Below are 24,110 nucleotides of genomic sequence, written 5' to 3'. Positions count from 1 at the left end.
TTTGCATTCTGAAATTTGAAGAAATATTCACCGTATACAATTCAATATTTATTTAATTTATTCATGCGGTATTCACCTTCGTGTTAATGAGAAGGGGTAGTATTCGATAAAGAACAAGAAGCACTCATTTTGCATTTAAACTTTTGATGAAGAGGGTCCGACCAGAGGCCACCGCCCAGGGCCTCGCGGTGCCAAGGGCTTCGCGCCTCACAGCCGAAAATAACTTTAAAAAAGTATGGAAAATCCAAAAGTACCCACCACACGGTTTTTCTTATTCTTGAGTATCTGGTAGATACTCGGCGCCAAGCACATTACCTTCCGTGTCCACTACGAGTATATACGCGAATAATCTTGTGTGACGTGATTAGAAAGTCTTTGGATCTCAATATCTCCGTAATTACTATATATAATGCGTTCATATTGTACAGGTAATCAATATCGAAAATAAGCTTTCGATTGACCTTATAAAAAATAATTCAAGTTCCAGCAAACGCTGGAAAATAATCAAAAATAAATTGAAGATTACTATGAAGCTTTTATCAGACACAAGATGAGAAAGCAGAATCCAGGCGGCGAAGTCTGAATTATCGCAATTTGATGATGTTGTTGAATGCGTAGAGAACTTAAAATGCCAAACGAAACAATCGGACACACTCAGTGATTGCGATTCCGTTTTAAACGAAATGTACCATAAGCAAATTACGGAAATATGTACAAGTCCATTTAAGCATTACTCTTGCATTTGCGTACATTTTGTGACTGGATCAAAGAATATCGACAAACTGGATTCATAAAATGCTTGTCTGACGCTCGTAAATTTGTTGAGAAAAGCAGTTATGCCAAAAGATTTTAAAAATAAAAGAGTAGCTAAAAAGAAAACGATGTTTGATTATGAAGGCAGCTATGAACCTATAGAAACTGTTAAAAGCCGGTATGAAACAGATTTTTTTAATACCATGATTGATTCTGTTATGAGTAACATGGAATTGAAAAAGTTGGTTTTCTCTTTGACTTAAATAAGTTAAAAAAACTTCAAGAACATTTAGATGCATTAATATATCAAAAGGTCCAAGAAATTAAAGAAATTATTTATACTATGGGTCGAGAAAAACTTTGAGCTTTGGCAGTTTTATCTATTGAAGCAGATATAGCATCTAAGATAAATTACGAATCAATCATTAATCATTAAATCATTAAATTTCTGTTTCATTAATTATTTCTTTTTTTTCCATTTTTGTTTGATGTTCCAAAGAAGTATAAGTGAGAATAAGGTTTTGTCTTAATGAAAAAAAACTGTTTAATTTCAAGTGATTTTTTGTTTTATATTCCCTCCTTTTAGCACCATCAGAGGGCCTCGCGAAATGTACCTCGCCCACATTAAGTTTAGGCCTTGCGCCGCCACTGGGTGAGACAAGCTTAATGACAATAAACTGAACAATAGTGGAAATAAAGTTTTAATAAAACCTTCAATTATATTATCCTACGAGGCATTCAATTCGATTTTTTATTATAAATTCAACTCTAAGTACATGAAATTACAATTTAATTCATTGCACTTTCGATCCCCTAAATAATATTTCTCATTTTGCAATCTCTTCTCCTCAGATTTATAATTATTACTTTGAGAATGAAATTACATCTAGAAAAATGTCTGTAAAATCTTTGAAACTCAATTATAATTACTAGAATCACTGGCCTATTTACCGGTGATTTTGTTTTAAAACTTCATTTCAGCTTGCAAACGTTCTGTACCTACTAATGAGGAAACTTTGTTACTTATGTTTATTATTATAGCTTTAAATTTCATTCGAATCAAATGGAAAGCGGGAGAAACTTTGGCAAATTTAATTGTTCTCCACTTATTTAAGAAGTGAAAACGGTGGAAAATATGATTAATATTGTCAAGATTCTGTTACCAAGTGTAAATGAACGTGAAAAGAGAGATTCAAATATATGTAACTCAATATGTTTCCAAGCATACAAGTGATGTAACTGAATATAATTTATGTCATAACTGATTTATAAATGCAATTCGTCAAGTCCTCGGTGAAGTTGATTGAAGTCTTGTTTCTTTGTGTCTAGTCTGGTCTATGTATCTAGTTTTACTAAAGTTAGTATTTCAATTTATAATAGATATTTAATCAACTCTTTTCATCGAAACAATTCGTAGAGGTATTAGGTATTACATCACTTACCATATAATTACAATGTCTCTCCATGTTATCGATAGTTTAATCTTAGTCATGTCCTTCTTTCTAGTATTGTAAAAATTCTGATTTACGTGGTATTCTTCATACCCTCTTAACCTTTGTACTTCCATAATTTCATCCTGTCTTCTCCATTGAATAAATAATTGATTTTAGAATTTTAATTTTACGAGGTAATCAAAGACATCGACCGTGAAGCCTGTTCTGTTCGATTATGATGGAATGACCTATAATTTGGTGAACGCGCCGGGTGAAAACTTCTCGGAAACATGTTTTTATCACAACAGCGGTTTGTTTTTATATTTTTTTCAACCAATTTCTTGGAAATCCTTTCCATTTATGTTTGTTTACTTCCTAGCATTATTCAATTCACTTTTTGGTTTAAAAACCTGTTATATTTATGATGTCTTTATTTATTATAAATAATGAGTTGATCTAGAGAGAGATATACATAAAATTTATGGACAAAGCGACACAATTTTATATAATATGTATAATATAAAATAACAATAATAATAATAATCTTTCAAGCAGAAATGCCTTTATCAATCTACGGAACTTATTAAATGTATTTGCATTTTAATTCTGAAAGTACCTGAAGATAATGGAATTTTTTACCAGATCAGAAGGTATTGTGAAGTAGAAGGCTGAATTTTAATTGACTAATGGTTTGCAGTAGGAAGTGAAGATGGCGCCGGATAGCGTTCACCGGGGAATGTTTAACTACTGGAACCAAATAGCAACGCTCTCTGATTCCGACTTCAGTTGGGAGTCTTCTCTCATTAGAGTTTGTTATACCACTCTAATGAGACGTAATAGCGTCGAAACTAGTTAATAGTTACAAACCTCTCCTTGCAGTTGCGAGCCATTAGGGATGTTTATATCGACAAAATGGTCGATGGACGTTCTTCATATTGATCGCGGCATCAGCCAGGAAAGTAGTTTGAAGAACGGCAAACAATAATTTCGAATTATAAAAATTCGTAATAATATAAGAGGTGGCAAATAGATTTTATCTCTATAAATTTTTAATATATTATTATTATTTATCAACAAAATATAACAATGATAATAATGATGATTTATTTTTTTACAGGACACGAAATATGAAGCGCTGATTGATCAACTAGATAAATATTCCAAACAAGGAATTCCTCACGTACTGAAGTATCCTCAGGGACAATGCGAATCTGTAGATGCTCTTTACAAACTTGAAGATGACTGGCGAGAAATCATAGAATACAACGGTGAGTTAATCAAATACTTATCATAATATTAAGTAATACTTATATACAATAAACAATCTTGAAAAAATATTATAAATTGTTGTATCTGATAAATATGATGTGGTGGAGTTAGAAGGTTACACAAACAAACATCTATGCCGTTAAGGCATATCTTAATTGGTATTGGGATAGCTTGTTTAGTGGATCGGTGGTTTCCCTTCCAAGAATAATGATTAGGGGTTCTGGCCCTGTGAGGGATCTTCTATTACTTGACTTAGTTTGTCATTTCTCTTCTTTCAATCAAACATTCCATGTTTCTTCAATTTTTGATTAACACTAAAGTCGTTAATACACGATTCGTCCAATATTCGCGTTCCAACGTATCTAAAGAACTAAAGACATGGAAAAAACTGATGAATAGCATACAATAGATATGAATTCTTTTAAAATATACTGGAAGAGATAACCAAACGTGTGAGATAAAGCGTCGAATACAGTTAGGATGGATAGCTTTTGGCAAGTTGAGTAATACCTTGAAATCAGACTTACCAATAAGCCTAAAGAGAAAAGTATATGAGCAGTGTGTTATACCTGTGATGTCCTATGGGGCAGAGACGCTTACCCTCACGAGACAAACTGCAGGAAAGATGAGAGTGGCGCAACGGACAATGGAAAGGGCAATGTTGGGAATTACGAGAAGGGATAGAATTACAAATGAGAACATAAGAAGAAGAACAAACGTTAAGGACATTATTGAAATTATAGCCCAAAAGAAATGGAAATGGGCAGGCCATGTAGCCCGAATGACGGATAATAGATGGACGAAAAGAATATTGGAGTGGAGGCCAAAAATGGATAAGAGAAGTAGAGGCAGGCCGCCAACAAGATGGAGTGACGATGTAAAGAAAATTGTAGGAAATTGGATCCATACAGCTCAAGATAGAGATAGATGGTTTAAACTAGAGAAGGCCTATATCCAGCAGTGGATGGAAGATGGCTGATAGATGATGATGATGATACTGGATCTGGCACCTTGGTGTTTTTCGTAACAAAAACGTGTGTTACCGGCTTAACCAACAAACATCTATATCGTTAAGCAGCTACTACACGATGCGTTCAACGTTTGCGCCAACATTCGTGATCCAACGTACGGCTGAACATTGGAAGGAAGGCTGGTTGTATTGATGCAACTACTCGATGCGTCTAACTTTTGCGCAAACATTATCCTTCCAACGGTGGCTGAAAATTAGACGAATTCTGTAATTTTATCCAAACTTATTCAAGGAAATGAAACATGTAACATTCACGCGCAAAAGGACAAGACGTGTGTAAAGGTGTATAAAATGTGTTGGTTCCAACTTCATTACAATGTTGTGCGGGTCGAAAAAACCGACTTTCCGTGGCTAACGTTGGAAGCGAAACATTCGCCGAATGACATGCGCACTATGAACGTACGATGCGTCCAATCATACCAGCGCAAGCATTGGACGTATCCTGTAGTACCGGCTAAACTCGCATATTTCAGTTTATTACGAGATATTCTTTTTCAAAAGATAATATCGCAAATTTCACACCATTATATGTGTAAATAATGTATGAACTTAGAAGCACACATTCCCTATCGCGTATAAAGCGTTGGAATGATAATATTTAATGTTCGTATAAATAACAGAGAATAATCCGCTTACGTAGCTAAGTGAATTATAGCTTTTTATCAAGTTATAGCATTGTTTCTCCTCATTTTTATGAGAAAGGTTTATTTTCAGTAGAATATTATAAGAGTAACTTTTTGAAATAATTTCAAATATTTCCATGAATTATAACGAATTCTTTGACAGTTGGAGTATGAGCGTTTTATTATTAGGAACGTGGCAATGAAACACCAAAGTAGACTAATTTCAATATATTTTCCGAGCTTTCGAATACTTATGTATGCATCGTCTGGGAAATAATTAATTAAGATTTGCGGTGGCTTTAAATTATATTGTTTCTTGTAGAAACTTGAAATTCGTGGAATTCAAAATTCGATATTCAAAATGAATTGTGAAATATTGATTAATTGGGAAATTAATTATTCGAATGCTCGGACAATATATTGAAGTTAGTCTACTTTGATTCCTTGCTTTTTCTCTCCAGTTCTGGATATTTATCTCTCTAAGGTCTTCTTCTACCGCTTCCCTCCACCGTTTTTTTAGTTTATCTCTTTTCCTCTTATCTTCTTTCTAAGTGACATAGCCATTGTAATATTTTTGACTTTATAAGCCCGGTGATTCCTGCCTCATTGAAAAATGTATGATTGGTTTAATCTTCTCTCTCATCCTAACTATGTCAGTTTTCCTCCAAAAATTCTTCCTGCACTGCTGTTACTTTTGGCAATTCGATTTCCTCTTCTTCTTGAAATTTATTATCTAGTAGTACACCCAAATACATATTTCCTCGAATTCTATTAGCGTTCCAACATGTTCATATACTTTAAAATTGTTCTTTGTCTTGCTTCTGCATTTCTTCACTTCTTCATTTCCATAAACTTTGCTTCGTCATTATTGAAGTGTAGGCCTATCTCTTTTGCTGCTGTTATTAGTTGGTTTGCGGTTTCTTTTGTTTCTTTGTATCAACGTCACATCATCGGCATAAGCTAAGCAGTGATGAATTCTGCTAAATATTATTTGTGATCCATATGGATAAATATTAGCATATATACACATAAATAATCGTATGGTGTTCTACGTCATTGTGCAAGATTGTGTGCAATTATAATAGTCATTTGGTAGTTTTATGTGGAAAGTCTGCCGGAAGAAAGTTGTTTCATTGATTTTGATTGAAGATTAAATCCTGTTGTTTGACTTGTGTGCAAATAAGTTAATACAATGTATGTATGTATATAGTAGTAGTAGTAGATCCTTTGGATTGCAGTGTATACGAGACCCCAAATCTATATATACATATCGTAGGTCAAAAGACAAGTTGGGATTTTAGCTAATATCCCTGGATAATAGGCAGTTGGCTCATGGCGCGCCATGCATGCCTATTCTCCCGGAGTATTAGCTAAATGACGGACAATAGATTATTCGTCGAAAAATGACCAAGCGTTTGTCTACTCTCCTGGGACTTTAGCTAAAATTCGGATAATGGAATATCTTTTGAAAAAGTCCAAATTGTTTGATAGTCAGAAACGTGATCGCGGTATATGTAATAAAAAACAGCTAAACAAAATAAAACAAATTTTACTATCATTATGTGAATAGCTGTGAACTATTGCAAATCGAAAATGAATGTCACGTAATCGTAAAAAGTAAAAAACAAACAGGTGCTGTTATTTACTATGTACCTGTAAGAAATTATTATGAGAAAAAAACACAATGTCACCAAACCTCCACGTGTTACAATTAATGATTGATTGAGATGCAAAAAATAAATAAATAAAACTTCTTTTATCCTATTTTTTTTCTTATCCTGTAAACCCAATAGTGTGTTATCCGAATTTTAGCTAACGTCCCAGGAGAATAGACAAACGCTTGGTCATTTTTCGACGAATAATCTATTGTCCGGCATTTAGCAAATACTCCGGGAAAATAGGCATGCGTGGCGCGCCATCAGCCAACTGCCTATTATCCAGGGATATTAGCTAAAATCCCAACTTGTCTATTGACCTACGATATGTATATATAGATTTGAGGTCTCGTATACACTGCAACCCAAAGGATCTATTGTGTCCCCCTTTCTTGATGTTATACTGGAGAATCCAGCATTACAGCTAATCAATCTATCCCACTCCTTTTAAAAAGTAGGATGGCTGTAATTGCCAAAGATTTTCGTCTTCTATTGCATACGCTCCCAGGTGTAGTGCTCTTCTTCTTAAAGTGTCATCTTTGGACGAAGTTTTATTTACAGCTGCTCCACTGGAGTGCATTAGTATTGATATTTATATGATTTGGTATAAAAAGTCCGCTAGATATTCAGCAACTAACTTCTTCTTTGACTTCTCTCCTTATGTATTCACCATTTCTGATGGGATGTATTGGTATTTTCTGCCTTTAGACTTTTTAGTTGCTTTTTAGAGGGAGTTGTCAGTAAGATTTTGTAGCTGACAGCAAAGCAACGAAGCATATTATTCTCTAATTGTGGAATAGCTCTGTTGTACAGAAGATGGAAGCCCAAATACCTTGTGGTACTCTTGCATTTATTCCTCTTCTGTTAAATTAACCGTGTTTTTATCTGAATCTAAAAGTTCTAATTGTAATTTAGTACTTCAATTATTACGAAAACTATTCGACAGAAGTTTGTGGTGTAGCCCCTCAAGACACATCAGTCATAAAAAAATATAGCTGGACAGGCGTCAGCTTCGAGAGTCTTTTTTAAGTTTATCACTAGCCCAAATGAAGACCAAAGGGTATAAGGTGGAAATAAGTAAATAATTTAAGTCCTCGCCTTTTTAAGGACGAGAGAGAACTCATACTCGAAGACTTGTACAGAAAGATTGCCGTGATTACCGAGGTACAACGATTCGCAAAAAACTCTACGGTACACCTCCAAAAAGGTCTTATTATTTCACAACAACTCAAGACTGCACATGGCTCATGACATCATAGAAATATCCTCCATATATCCCACATGTTGCTTCCTCGAACTGTCATATCTTTGGAACACCCAAGGGAGCTTTGAGAAGTCGTCGATTTGTCTTAGAAACGGAATGGGGTGTGATACGAACTTTATGATTAGATAAAAAATCTCTGCTATAAAAGCATGTAGCTTGTAAGTTGCTATATTGAAGAAATTATCTGTTGTGTATCTAATTTAGTTTAAAACAGTGGTAGACCGAAAAGTATAAGTAATTATTCACTTAATATCGTATATGTCCTCTTATTACCGTATTTTCAATGTTTTGATAAAAAAATTAGGACTCTAAAAATGGATAGAGGCCAGGAATTCAATATTGTCACAAAGAAAAAACCCTCCAGCTTGTAGAAGTTATAAGAACATATCACCAATAATATATTTTTACCTGTGCACATTACATCGTCGAAGGATGTTCGAATAAACGACAATATATTACAGTGTTGAAAGAAAATCTTTCAATAAAATATTGGTCGGTCTTCGAAATTACTTTACCTTCTACGAAACTTCGATTTTCTTTTCATGTTTTCTATGCTGCAGTTTTGCTTATTCACCATCTAATTCTCAGAAGGATCGAATAACCGTCTACCAATATAAAAATGTATTTTCAGTCAAAGAAAAACAAATTTAATTCTAAACAATTTCTCTAAGGAAATATAACGAATAACATCTTGTGGGACAAGGAGATTCAAATTTTATACTGTAATTCAATTCTAACTAAAGGATATTTTTCCTCTTAACTGATTCCTTTACACTCTTCACTTGAACTACATTATTGACATGGTTTACTATAAATAATTTATATACACCGACGTATTATCGTTCCTCACTACAATCCCAATTCTATTACTAAACTTCTCTACTGTTCTCTCAAAATACAATCGAGAATGTAGGTGGAAACCAGTATTTTGGGAGGTATTCCAGTATTTCTGTAACGCGCTAATCTCCCTTGGTCACAGAAGAATCACGTTGGTTTCCAGTACATAATCTCGAAGGATTTTCAGTGCTTCTGAAACATCTTCATTGTATCTCACATGTCGATTTATAATGTCTGGCTATTAAATAATCGGACTGGTTACGAAAAAAGGGTTTTATTATAAAAATTATTCTACATTCCAATAATCCTCTTCAATATACTCCTATCCCCTTGCCACACACCTTTCCATACGTTTTTTCCATTGATCGAAGTCTTTTTTGGTGAGGGTCGTTTTTTGCTTTACTGCTTCCATCGACTCAAATCGTGTCCCTTTCAAAGCAGATCTTTTTCTAACCTTTCAAAGAAATCTGAAAAGACTAGTTGACGCAATAGCTTTTGGTCGGGAGTCAGATTTTTTGGCACAACTTCGCACAGACTTGTGCCATGTGTAAATACTCGTGTGAAATTTTTCTAACCGTTTCTTTATCGTATCGCCATTTACAACATATGTGCACAATACCGTTAGTTAAAGCATTCTCATTATAAGCAGTTTGATCACATGTTTATAATGAGAAAGCATCTTCAGATAGAGAACAAAAGTCCGGGATCGCATTAATGGTAAAAAAACAAAACCCATACCAGTCAACAGAGAAATCAAAATCCTGTGCTTTGCCGATGGCGTCACGATATGTGCTGAAAATGAAGATGATAAAGAAAAATCTATCAAAGGAGTTTAATATGACGAACGATTGAAACAACCATATGTATGAGAATATCAAAAGGTGCAAATAAGAACTAGATGGGCAAATATTACAAAGGAGAATGAAATACAAATACGAATTGACAAAACTGGTTATGGAGACAAAGAAAACCAGGTAAGACGACAATCAGCTATAGCAAATAAGATCGCAGGATATCTTCAGAACGTAGTATTGAGAAACAAATACCTTAGTCAAGAAGCAATTGCAAGAATTTACAAAGTAACAATGATGATATATATAATCAGAAATAAGGCCAGAAACAACTAATAGAGACCACAGAAATGAATGGTGGACTTCGGGACAAACACTACTATGTCGAGTATCAAAGCATAAAAAACAATTGAAACATTTAACAGAGGTCGACCACGAAGGAGATGGACTGATAGCTTAGAGAGAGGATTGGGGAAGATATCGAAGAAGAAACAGAGAACTATTATCGAAAAATGAAGGAGGAAAAGATCTTCAGATCTCCCTTGATCTCAAAGGATAATAACTTTTGATTAAACTAGCAAAACTGTCTTCACAAAGATCTTAGATATATAAAACGTGCATCAATGGTGAAAAAGTGAATTTTCATTAAAACGCTTTCTTGAAACTTTCAATCAACTTGAAATTGGAAAATAGCAATCGACATCTACTCGTTTCTACTAATTTATAATTACTTTATAACGAATGAAAACAATTAATTTCTCCATAGGAAATTGTATCAATCATTTAAGTGCCAATTAAATGAATTGTCATTAAAATTATTGAGATCTTTGAATTGATAAAAACCGATATCGAAATAAATTATACTGTACGTTTATATTTCACGTACAATATACATATAATTATCTCAAACATTACAAAATAGTAGTCGCCTGTTTCCCCATTACAAGTTTCATTGATTTGGAACCCATCAGCCTAAGAATAAAAGTCAAGTCTCTTATTGGGATACCTAGATCCTGTAGAGTTTCAGTAAATCCGTGTTGAGGAGTAGATGGTTGTTGGTACGGTAGAGAATCGGAATAAGGAGTGAATTGAATATGCGTAGGAAGAAGAAGACTTACTAGAATGTGAAGAGATTTGACTATGAATGGAATACCTTGTGATAGGAGTGTCAAGTGCCTAGCAAATGACTAGACAAAGCGCTGGGAATACGTTGCGTCCTTGAATCTAATTCTGCTACAAAAAACAAAATATCAATTTTATTCTTGAAAAGTAGACGAACCAGGGGAGGTAATTTGCGCAATTTTTCGGCTAGTAGCTGCTCATACAATGAAGGTCCATTTGGAATCTGCTGCTTTTCCTGCAACGCTGGTCTTATCTCACCAGACAACAAGAAAAGCATGAATAATCTATGTTGATGACCATGAACAAATATTATTTTTTCTATAGTATTTCTAGAAATTTCAGTTATTGTCTTTTTAATATGCCCTTTTCATTACTTCTAATACAAATATGCGATAAATGTTCTTAATATCATTATTATGAGCAGAGCATTTTGGGTTTAAGCCTCTTAGGTCCAAGCTGTCCCCAAAATCTCATAATCGCCTTTAAAGCTTCCACTACCCACCATTTGATTAGAATTGTCTATTCTATACACCCGTAACAAAATTTTATTGAATATATAAAGCGGATACAAAGATGTATGGTAAATTGTATAGCCGAATTTGAAAATGCATAACACTGAGAAATATTTTTCCATTAACGGAATGAAATAAGGTATTTTTATGAGAACGAGAAAATAGAAATACTATAATGAACGAAGACTTGGAAACAGTTATTTGAATTAGTATGGTAACGTCGAGACAATTTAAGAGTTATGGCGTGCGGGAGTATTTGAAAGGACTGAAAAGAATGTATCATAACTTACGCAGGATGAGACATTACAGTGTTTTGGTATAGAGGGAGCTTATTAGATAATATTCAATTTTTGATTAACAGATAGTAGTAAAAAGTATAATTACTTGACTCAATATTTCTCTTACCAATATCATCATCATCATTATCTTTCAATCCATTGGATTATGGCTATCGCTTTTAGAGCTTTAAAATCTTTGTTTTGAGGTGAATTACTCCTCGTTTTCTATTTTTGTTTTCCTTATAGTTTACCGTTTGTTTTGGCAGCTTTTGTTATAATTCTCCATTCCTTTCGTCCTCCAGTTCCAATGGAGTCCATTGTGTCATTATTTTTTTAGGTTTTTTCCTAGGTTCTTTTATTGTCACTAATGTATTGTGGAATGAAGAAATACCGTTTTCATTTGTCTATAAGTTGCTTCGACAACCCAAAATCATCTTCTAGATGAATTAACTTTTTTGAACTATTAAAAGTGACTAATCGGAACTGTACACAGTTGTGATAATGAGGTCATTGCAGTGTTTCTCGAAGCTTCCTGAATATCATCTCCATTATTTTCTAAAACAACATCTAGCCAATCCATAAAAGCTGTTAATATTGGTAAGAATGCATTGTGAGGAACGGGTTTTATAGCAGTTTGCAAATTTCGATATTTGATATTACCCTTCTTTTTCTAAGAATAAAGTTCAGTATTTGTCTACAAAAGTAGCGATTATGAAAATGATGAGTGGATTCTCGCCATATCATTGGAAATTCCTCTTTTTTTCTGCTTAAACACCTCACATTTTCATAAAACATTCTGGTTTGTTACTTCACTATAAATTCTCCATAAATTTTGTCAGGAGAAATTTTGTGAATGCGGCTTTTCTATCATACAATTTTTGTCGTTTAAAGAATTCTCTCAACTACATAGAACTTTTTACTATAAAACTCAAATTTGAACTTAATTGAAGAAAAAATAACCTAAAATATGTCTGCTGATATACTAATATATAATAGACAATTTTATTGCCCCCTATAAAATTTAGAAGCCACGGGTATTAGCATAATAAAAATGATTTTTCAGATTGTAAGACAAAAATGGTGACTGATATGAGCAATACAACGTTTAAGCAGAAAAAATTACAATTTTGACACCCAAAAATATTGTACATAACTTTATTTACTGTAGAAACAGTTTTTGCTTGAGCTCCTTATGCTTATTCCGATTTGTTCTACAACAAATGTTTAGTAGTTTCCCAGTAATATCTTGTATTAGCCTTACTATTTTCTCTACTACAACTAGGAAAGTTGTTTGAGTCATTTTTTTGCTAGGATATCAACCATCTTCTTATCTTTTACTTAGAACAGGGAACTATTGTTATTTCTATATAATTTATTGCTATACTAGCATTCGCGAATCATTCTGAAGCTGCTTGAAGAAGAACTCAGCGTTTTAATGCCAATCCAACGAAATTATTTTCTATCTTTCATATTTCTTATTGATATTGAACTGGATACAATCGGCGTAAATTTCCGCTTAGATTGTGCTGGGTTTTCCACAGTATTTTGTTCCAGACCCATGCATTATCCCATTCCTTTCTTAACTTAAACCGTATCTCTGCTACTTGCCGCCGGTTTCCAATTTAATTAATAAACAACCAAATAAAAAGTCGCTACAACTTTTAAGGTTATAGGATCTTGGTTGATTAATTTCCATATACTTCGCTAAAATTGGTTATGGTTGCTCATTGGATACCAAAAATTTTTCTAAACATATGAGTTACTCCAGAACTTGGATTACGTTATCTAAGATATCCAAACACTGAATCTCTAATGCATGCTTTTGATCAGCATGAAGCAATCGCGGCACAACCCTTAAAGATACCATCTTTATCATATGTAAAAATATTGCATATACGTTCGATGGAGGTGTCAATTACACTAGTTATTTCAAGTACTTTTACTCGAAGATTGCAAAGTACAAAGGTACGAACGTTATCAAACAATCGGACCTTAAAGGTTATCCATGTTCATATGGTCACTTTTATAAGTAGAGAACCACCTATAATAATTGTTTTTTCTAAAAAAAAATAATAATTTCAACATAACGAACACACTGTTATTATTACACCAACATTCACCTAGACTGTATAACGCACGTTTCGATAATCAAGTTATCGTCTTATAATCAGAGACTGATTATAAGCTATTGCTCTTCAGTCACCGAAGACGATAACTTGGTTATAGAAGCACGCATAAGTGTGAGGGTTGGTGTATTGGTAGCAGTAAACGGTGTGTTTAGTGTGCACAACTTCAACGGTTCAAGAAAGTCAAGCTTAGATAACAAAAATAAACAATATATGATTCTACGGCTGGCAAGGCATTGAATAAAAATCCGTCTTTTCTCAACTGTTATTTGTTTTCATTTTTTTTCAATTTATGCATACTAAACACTTCCATCTCATGTTTTGACGTTGTGGAAATCACATATTCAAACTGAGTTTCGTAGTGACTTCTGGTATGCTATAATTTGTCTCTGATAGATTTTTCAATCTCCTTCTTTTGAAAATCCCACATAAGGTGTTTGCCCTCTCCCGCAATCCATTTCTAACGGTAAATCATTCACTCACATATTGCTCAAAGGAATAAATGATCATGGAAAGCGCATGCAATATATTTTCAGAAAAAAGGGATGACGTCAACATTAAATGAAGTCTGTGTTAGGTGTCTGCTGCAGTGAAACATGGCTACGTGCAGTCGAGTGTGGAAGAGCTTAATGTGAAAACGTTAATCCAGACAACCGCTTACGGATAAAACATTGAAAAAAAGTCCCTAATATATAGCGCGCGACTACGCAATTTGTCCATTATATGGTCTAACAAAGATCCTAGATTCAATTTCCTGTTGGTGCAATTTTTTTATCCATGAAATTGCCGGTTTAATCAATTTTTAACTGGATTTTCGAACGATGAACATAAAATAAAGTGTAATTAACCGAAAATATGCGAAATAAGTATAAGTAACATTTTTTCGTTCAAATTTACCAATAGATCATTGTAAATAATTGGGATTCGGTAGAGAAAAACCTATCTAATTTTTCAATTCGATTTGTTGGTTTATTTATGATTGTTCCTTCTTTATTTATTGTCAACCGACTACGTACCATTTTATTCTATATTTCCAAGGAAAATGCATCTCTTTCTTAGTAATACATATTTTCAAAAATTTTGAAAACATCTGGTTCTACGAATACTAACAAGAGTCTTGTCAGGGTTTTGGCGCTTCAATGAGATACCACGTCACTCCAGAGTTTTACAAATGAAACCGTACGGAATAAAAGATGACACCTAGTTCCCATCTACATCCTGAATTTTCTAAAAAGAGTGAGCTGTAAAGGCTTAGTATCATTAGTGCCACAGCAAGAAAAGAAAACATAATAGATCTTTATGGTCGCAGCTTGCGTGATACCCTAAATCATAATAAATATACATACAGCCCCTTTCTGGTGCTCTATCATCTCTGCTTCTATTAATAATATTTTCCACTCCATTAATGTCTTTTTCTGCTTCTTTCTCAATTTTCAAATAAGAGATATGTCCGAAAAAATATAAAAAACTTTATATTTACAATTATTCTCCTGCCAATGCTGTTTCCACTGTTGATAACATTGCTGAAAGTCTTCAGTTGTGATGCTGTTCAGTTTTTGTATCATTTCTGCCTAATATTTTCTTCTGCAGAGCTGTCTACGTGGTCTGAGCTGGTCTATATTAGTGATGGATGGAGTTGGCACGGCGTCACACTGCGGCGTTCAAGCGCTTCTCCGCTTTTATATCTGGTAATATCTGTATTGTTTTTCTGGTCCAGAACTTCAGATTACAAATGAGTCATCCACATATCTATACCAGATCTTTGGCTAAGAGAACATTGGTCATTTTGATCAAATGACTCCTTCCACAATCAGAATTACATGATCCACCATTATCTGTATATTATAAGGTGTTTCTTGCTTCATAGGGGCTTATGTTAGATCTTAATACTCTATTATTTATTACCACTATTAGGATTCATCTATGATGTTAATGCCTTTCTTTATAACTTTGAATCTTACATTTCCTCTGACAGAAAGACATCTTCAAAAAAGTAAAAAAGGTAATTGCAAGTTTTTCTAGTTAAAGTTAATGCACCGAACTTTTTGGTTGATATGATATATCTTAGGAAACCAGAACTTCATACTAGTCACTCCAGTCTACTAAAGTTAGTTCTATTTGTTTTTAGGATACCATTGTACTCTCATTTACTAATTTTAATATTAGAATATAACCTTATAATGATTACATCTTCATTGGAAATATTAATTACTTTTACTTTTATACATATATATCATATATACCATATCATTCGTATTTTAAGCTTTTCGCACTTTCTGTTGGTACAATGTTTCAATTTGGAAAAGTTCCACTCTTTATATTTTAGTTCATTCATATCCAAACTTATGCAAAGCCTTGTCAAACTCATTTTCGAGGGTTCAAGGCCGGTTAGAGGTCGGTTTCCAATTAAATTACACCAATAATCTAGCGGAGGCGGACATAAACCTTAAAATCTCAAATGGAAATGGCCATTGAGCTATACCTTACTTTAAAGATCGATTAACTACATTTTTATGCATAGCAAATGTTCGATATTCCGTTTTAATACTTTATTCGAGTTAAACCGTCACGTTAGCTTATGTATTGCAATAAAATGTAAAGAATTTATGAAAAGTAACTCATTTCATCGAATTTTTTTCAACCGCGAACTCTCCAAAGATACTTCTTTCTGAGTTAATTACTTCTATTACCAAAACTCTTGGACCCCACTGGTAAATTTAAGAACGAAATAGTTTTTGTACATTCCATCTTCATTAATTTCATCCTGACTACACAAGTAAGAACGATTAAAAAACATAAACCAAACAATTTCGATACCTATGTTGAAAAAGTAGTTTATTTCGAGTGTCTGAGTGATTTGGCATCCTAGGATAAGTAAGAGAAGATTGGTGTGTAGTAGATTATGTATATCGGAATTTTATCATATTAGTCTCACGATGGACTCATACTAGAATCAATTTACGATCTAGGATACCATCCAGAGTATACGGGATGTCCCACGATGAGTTAAAACTATCTGTATGTGGCAAAATTAGACAAAAGTATACTAAAATTTTACGTATATTTCAAAAATGTGTTAATATACAGGGTGTTCCATTAAAAATAAAAAAGTTATAGTCGACTAACAATATTTTGTGGAAGCATAATGCATGGTCGTCGTACGCAGCTTATTCGCATCCCCAGACACCATGACAGTGGATAGATATATGTACAAAATATATTAGATGAATTATTGAATTTGACAATTTCATTTTTATGCAAGAGAGTGCTAAATCCCATCTTACCATACTAAAGGCATATTCAAATATTACTGAGGTAAGAACATTCGCCAGACATGAATCGTATTGAGCACATGTAGAATTTGACGGGACGATTAATCTAAAAAAAAGTTAATCCACCTTTGACCTTCTAGACTCACGACCCAAGAAGAATGAAAGTACATCGCAATGGATAACGTTTACAATTTTATCGTTTTCATTCATAAGCAAATTACCTAACAGGAAAGGATACATTGTACTTTTTTGGTTTTCTAATAGATTCAATAGTCTGGTAATCATTTTATTATATAATACTTATCGTTTGAATTTTTTTCATTTATTTAAAATTCAATAAAAAATAAACAACAAAAACAAGACAAAAGTAACGGTGTTTATGGAAGAAGGAATATCCAGAGACATCAAACAAAGAATATTCAAAACCTTGATATTGACACAACGGAAAGTATTGGAATTCAAGCGACACAGATGAAATATTTGAAAAGAGTGACAACCTATATTAGACTATATAGATCAGCGATTCCCATCCTTTTTTCCGTCACGGCACATTAACTTTAATCCTCATTTACCCACGGCACATTTGATTAGCATATTTCAATATTGCGTTTCATTATGTTATACATACTGTTATATAGTGATGCAATATCTACATTTACTTTAGCTTTCTTTAGTTTTAACTTGGCTTCAGCTTCTTCAAGTAAATTACAGTAATGCACTTTAAGATCACGATCATTTCTGACATCAATCAGTTCACTCTCTTTATCAGTACTTAGAGATGCAGTTTCATAAGCAGAATCATTAAAAGGATTTTTCATCCAGTCCGTTGAAGATACATCAAGAGATGGCAAATAATTGTTTATGTTATTTGGAAAGATTAAAGTCAATGTGGCAATCATTTGTGAGCTCAAACATATCCCATGTTTCTTTTGTTTCTATTTTAAATATCCAAAAAGAAAGCTTTTGTTGGAATGAATTGATTTTGTCTGTAGATGTGAGAATGTTCTCTAGCTTTCCTTTCATGGTTTTGTTCAAAACATACTTAAATATATCGGCTAGAAACGCCACATTAGTATACCAAGAAAACTGGCATACTCTGACTCTTCAAGATAAAAATACACATCGTTTACGTTCATCAGATGTACTTTCCAAACAATGGGTCTTCGCATTAACAAGGAGATTATTTTCACTCGAACTCGTACACGGTAATTCATTCTTCTTAATTACCAAACGATCCATTTTAACACAGAAAAACAATAGCATCGACTACAACAAGAACTTCACTGGCACTGACGTAGTGACGTGACCTGGCATGACTGACATTTGGCCAACGCTATGCAGCGCTATCGCTGTCGTAGCGGGGACATATTGAACTACTAGAAGTGACTAATAGGATGCTGCATTCTACACAGCCGAATACTGAAATACAAATATAGTGAAACATAACACAACACTATTATTCAATGAACAGTTGTAAGGCTACGTGCTGCGGATTGTTCATGCCATCTTTTCAATCCACGATTTAAATGGTTTATGTTGCAAAATTTTCGCGGCACACCTTTGTGACGTAGAGGAAAGACAATCACAATGGCGGCGACACTTACAATAGCTGAATGAAGAATGACATGTTAAAAGGAATGGAATATTGAATGAACTAAGACTAAACTGGGAAGAAGCTAGCTCAAAATAAGAACAAAAGAAATAGGTTTTCGAGCTGAACCGCGTTGGAATTTTGAAAATTCTCGACGTTTTGGCTCCCACTTTCAATCCATTATCAAGAGAGGGGGAATAGGGTAGTTATTCATCTCGATATGTCTACTCCTTGAACTTTCACCGAGGAAATGGAAAGCTTAAACAAACAAATTGAAAAGAGAGTCACTCAATGCTGGTCTTGAGCTAACTGCTTGTTCCAACTTCTCATTTCCTCATTTCCAAGAAGTAGGCAGATCGACGTCTTGCAATCAAAAAAAAGATGGGTGATTCTTTCCAATATACGAATAACCACCCTGCCCTCTCTTGATAATGCCTTCAAAGTGGGAGCCGAAACGTCGAGAATTCTCAAAATTTCAGCCTGTACTCCGGTTATGAAACATGTTCTTACTAGTAAAATAATGAACGCGAGCTATTGTGATCTTTTAGATGCGCTGGATGTAAAAATTGATGAGAAAAGACCTGATTTATACAAGAAAAATTAATTTTTTACTGAGATAACGCCCTCTTCGACACAACTCGATAAACCATCCTGTGAATTGAAGTACGAGCTCTTGAAAATGTCCACCTCACTCACCATATTTGTATCCCTCATATTCAAGTTTGGAGATTGAAAACAGTTTTTCTAGAACCACGAAGCCTTCTTTATCTCATCGAACGATGAACAACCATGTAAAAAACTATGAAAGAGTTGTGCACTTGAATTCATTGTGATTGTACTATTTCTATTTCAAAAAGGACATTATGTGGAAATCACTCTTTGAACAGCAACAGTTGTATCCATTCATTCATATTCAAAGGTTCATGTCTGGTGCTTATTCAAAATTCATGTAATAACTTACCGCATACGTTCAATATTTACTTCGTATATTTTTTGACACCTGAAATATGTACGTTTCTATTCAATTTATTCAAAAGCAAAGTACGAACGAATTTTTGAAGGACGATAAGTTCACTTCCACATCTGAATATGGGAAAACATATGATTTATAGACTGATCATTTGAGCAAAGCATTCATAGAATGAAAAACACCATTTGCTACAGAAATGTTATTTGCATTAGATGGAAATGTATAGTAAATCGAATTATGCTGTTTTTTTGTGATGGAAACAGTTTTTTGTTATGATATATTCTGAAAATTTATGTTTCATTATGATTTTTATACTAATAAAATTAGAGATTTTCGAAAATCAGAAAGTACAGGGTTTTAGAAAAGGAAGGTACCACACCGAAAGAGCAGTCGCTTTTGTCAGGACAAACTCAATCGTAACGATTACGGTGCTAAAATGGTGATGGAAAACAAACACAACTAGACAAGCTTGAAATTATAGTTCGTCGGGAAAATCAAAAAGAAGAAGAACTAACAAGAACTGTGATTGCCGATGTAGGAGACCCCAGACTTGAACGACGAGGCTTAGCTTGATCCAACGCTAAACCCGGCCTTGGCAAACCAATAATGGCCCAGTCTGGTTGAATTCTATGTAACCTTACCTCGGCCATTCCATATTCATCCAAGCCTGGCTAAGCTATGGGTAATCCGACCTAGGCCATCCTATAGTCATCCAAGCCGGGCTGAACTCTGGGTAACCCGACCTAGGCTACCCTTTAGTCAGCCAGGCTTGGCAGAACTCTGAATAACTATATAAAGTTTTGTTCTAATATCTTATCCATAATAAATATCTTGACATCAAAAGTAATAATTTTTTATGAAGAAAATTCTTTTATGCATATCTATTTTCAGAAGTTCCTTGGTTCATCTAAGCAAACAGGTCTGGTTCAGGGTTGCAAACCAAGCGAGGGACATTGTTATCATCCCAGAGTTCCATCAAGTCTAGGCAAATAACGGCTTCCAAGCTAGGGCCAGAGTTGTACATACTTGGATCAAGCCTGGGCCTATACTGGGCCCATCGTAAAATCCTATAAGAGTGATGACCTTAACAAGGATAGAGGCTACATAAATAGCCAAAAACAGAAGGAAATGGAGAGCCCTGGTCAACAAAATTGGACGAAACACACAAACCGACGCACGAAGACAGACACGTGCCTTTTGAGCTACACGACGATGAGAGAATATCACTTAACGTTTCCTGAAGATTGTTAGAATCACGTAACCAATCTGAATTCAAAGTCAATTTGTTTTTAGTCGTAATTAAACAGGTTCACAAGTTGTAGATGACTTTGTCAAAGCTCGTCTCAAGAAATAATATATCTTACCATAATTATTCTATCGCAACCTCATAATTCATCTTTTTGCATCTATTAATAATTTGCTGTTGAATATAATTCACTATATTGTGATTCATCTGCTCCTTCTATATCATCACTTAATTACTAGAGTAATACGAGGGTTCTCTGAAAAGTTTTAGACTTCAACCTAAAGATGAAAGCACTTATTTCAAATTTGAAAGATTAGATTATGTTTGACAATCGTATATGAGTCGTTGTATATATTTTTATGAAAATGGGAAAAATTTAGTATCGAGCTGTCACTGAATATTTGTTTTTGAAAAGCAGTACGCCGAAGCAAATTAAAACGAAGTGAGACATTGTATGTGCAGATCATTTAGGACCGTAAAATTTGAGCCAACTGCATTAGAACGTTGTCTCCGGATTAGGAAGATAGAAGAGGAAAATAATGCATTTGCCATATAAATACTGAAGAACTGTGTATGAGTAGGCTATTTTAGTCCAGTAATCTTAGGCCAAATTAGGGGAATATCCCGGAAAATCGGCACACCCAGTATATTACCACGTAAAAACTTGTATTTTGGCATCATAAAACTATTCCCAAAAAATTCACATACAATTGTATGGTCGGAAATTTTGAAGTCAGGAGTCAAAGGTCGTAAAAATCGATTCTTTTTACATTTTTTGCAAATATCTCGTATTCTATCGGCTCTACGTTATTTGTATTCATTATCAATATTGTAGAGAATTCAATTCTCTATAACTTTTATTAATAACATTTTTTCATACCTTGAACTATTGTCGAGATAGGGGGCGTAGAGCTCGCGGTTAGAGAATTATCTGATGTCAACTGGTAGTCTTGATCAAAAACTCGTAACACTAAGGTTATAATTCATTGCTATATATATAATTATCATTTTTTGTGTTTTTTTAATTCAAATTTAATCTTTCTATCTAATAATTAATAAAATTTATTAATTCATAATCTCTTTCGGTAATTGAAAAATTACTAAGGGACATACTTTATTACATTGTAGTTATATTCTCATTTATATTAATAGCACTTAGTCTTTATCAAAATATTTTGACTTAAAGAAAAGTCGAAACGTCAATTTTTATCTATCTTTCCAAAATTATTTGAAAAAACTAATTTTGAAACAGAAGAGACCAAGAATGAAGAACATTTATAAATACATAGACAAATTTAACTGCACAAAGTGCACGTTCAATATTAATATTGTTAATAACTCACTTCACGCACTAACTGCTAAAGAAAATTACCACTAAATAGAAAAAATATTGTATGCAATTCGTGTGTAAAGGCTTTTACTAATTGACACGATTATCACTTAAATAACTGTTATGTGTAACTAAGCAGATGCAACCTAGGGGTCTAAACTTCAGTTACTAATTCGATTTTCATCACAAAATAATGAGAAATTTAAATTTAATCAATAGCGAAATGATATTTAAGGGTAGTCTATACCCCCAACTGAAGTCAAGTGCCAAATGAATTATAAAAAGAAATGATTACTCAGAAAATGAATAAATTAAAAAAATATGGAGTTTATAAAGTAAAGAGACTTGCTTTAATGGAAAATAATTATCAATTTAGATTGGTGTTGAGGAATTTAAATTCTTCCATCGTCGGCAGATTCAAGAAATATGAAAAATTCATTTTCCTATAAAATAGCGACTAATATAATTCAGAAAGATTGAGAATTGAATTTTCCAAACAGGCAATGCTAGTCAAAAGTCGTAGGCTTTCAATACTACTGAACTAAGAATCTAAGATGGAAAATGTCTATAGGTTAAACGAATGATTGTACTGCAAACTCTTTCTCTTCATGTTTTTTGTGTGTTTTTTTTTATATTGTGACTAATTTCTCTACTTTTGATTGAGATTTTTGATATTCAATTTTTCTGAATAGTTATTATTTTGTTACAGATCTCAACGAAAAGCTTCAACAACAACAAACCGCCTTGTGGGAGCTGATTAAAACAGAAGTTGCCTACATAAAAACTTTAAAAGTAGTTACAGATGTAAGTATTTCCGATTAATGATAGAAATTTTCCTATTTGGGTGTGTTACTTTTTTTTCATATATGCTTTTCACTGCTACGCGTCCAGTTCAAGAAAGCTTCTTCCAATGAACAAGTTTAGTAGTAAGTTGGGCTCCCGAGTTTTTCTTGTTGTTAAGTTATTGTCTCTTGTTATTTCCACTAGTCGATCTTCATATATTTGGGATAAACAATTACTACAACTTGTTTATCACATGAGTTCGTGCAGTTTTATTTATTGATCCTACCGTTACAAACTTTTGCTTTATATCGACTGCGTCAGTTCTAGTTTGAAAATTTCGAGTAATTTGGGTAAAAAGTGTTTTCACACTATTATTTGTTAGTGTAACGACTTCAGGTGTTTGTTGAGGCGTCAGTGCCCCGGTAGAACTCCAGTTGGTATTCGTAGATTGTCTAGGTTGTCCCAATAATTGGTTTTACTCCTATCTACCTTCTTTTCAGTGCTTTTTCTATAGCTGATACCATAGAAGGGTTCGAGTACAATCAAGAGGGAGTAAGCGTCCGCTTTAGCGAGCTTATCAGCTATTTAATTTACCTTCGCTCCGGTGTGTACCTGAATCCATTGTAGGGTAATTTTATTTTTCTTAAGTTTTAGAGGCAATCTCAAACGAGCTGTCTGCCTGCAGATGGAACATTCTTTGCCTCCTTGCACCCATCTTGCGCACAGCTTCATCATGTCCAAATTTTCAGTTAATATAAGGTGTACCACACTTTTTGAAATGCCTACTATGTCTGTTAGCTCAAGCACTTTCAGTCAACAATCTTCCTGTACAAATTCATTGAAAACGTTCTCTATTGATGGCTGCCAAACAATTACTAAACAACGTGGCGTCTTCAAACTTGGAACGTATGCTGTTAAAAATTGTGTATTTTCTAATTCAAAGCAACTAACGCCATCTCTAGGCCAGGCCATACACGTACACTTTAACATATTTTCAGTGTTTTCACGCGTTCGCGCGGTTTCTAAAAGCTTAATTACTTTTACATAGTATTGTCAATAACAGAAAAAAAATTTGTAGACCAGTGGAGTTGTGCATATTCCGTACTTGTCCCAATAGAATAATCCTACTGATAAACCCTTAATTCCATCCAAATTTTTCTTATTTAAGTTCCTATCTTTTCTATAAATATTTTATATTTGTACAAACTTTTTGCAATATTCTCAC

The 24,110-nt window shown here is 33.7% G+C and overlaps 1 protein-coding gene across 3 annotated transcripts in view; it reads left to right on the top strand.

Annotated features, from left to right (window-relative positions):
- LOC130902804 (pleckstrin homology domain-containing family G member 5) overlaps window positions 1–24,110 on the top strand; it is a 306,366-nt gene that overhangs the window by 220,031 nt on the left and 62,225 nt on the right. For all 3 annotated transcript variants that reach the window (XM_057815134.1, XM_057815136.1, XM_057815135.1), the window contains 2 exons: window positions 3,304–3,454; window positions 22,812–22,906. In XM_057815134.1, the coding sequence (XP_057671117.1) occupies window positions 3,304–3,454; window positions 22,812–22,906 (246 nt within the window). The remainder of the gene's footprint in view (window positions 1–3,303; window positions 3,455–22,811; window positions 22,907–24,110) is intronic.

This window comes from Diorhabda carinulata, chromosome X, assembly GCF_026250575.1.
Source record: "Diorhabda carinulata isolate Delta chromosome X, icDioCari1.1, whole genome shotgun sequence".
Classification (NCBI taxonomy): domain Eukaryota; kingdom Metazoa; phylum Arthropoda; class Insecta; order Coleoptera; family Chrysomelidae; genus Diorhabda; species Diorhabda carinulata.
The sequence above is the reverse complement of the archived record's forward strand: the minus strand, read 5'-3'. Positions and strand labels throughout refer to the sequence as shown.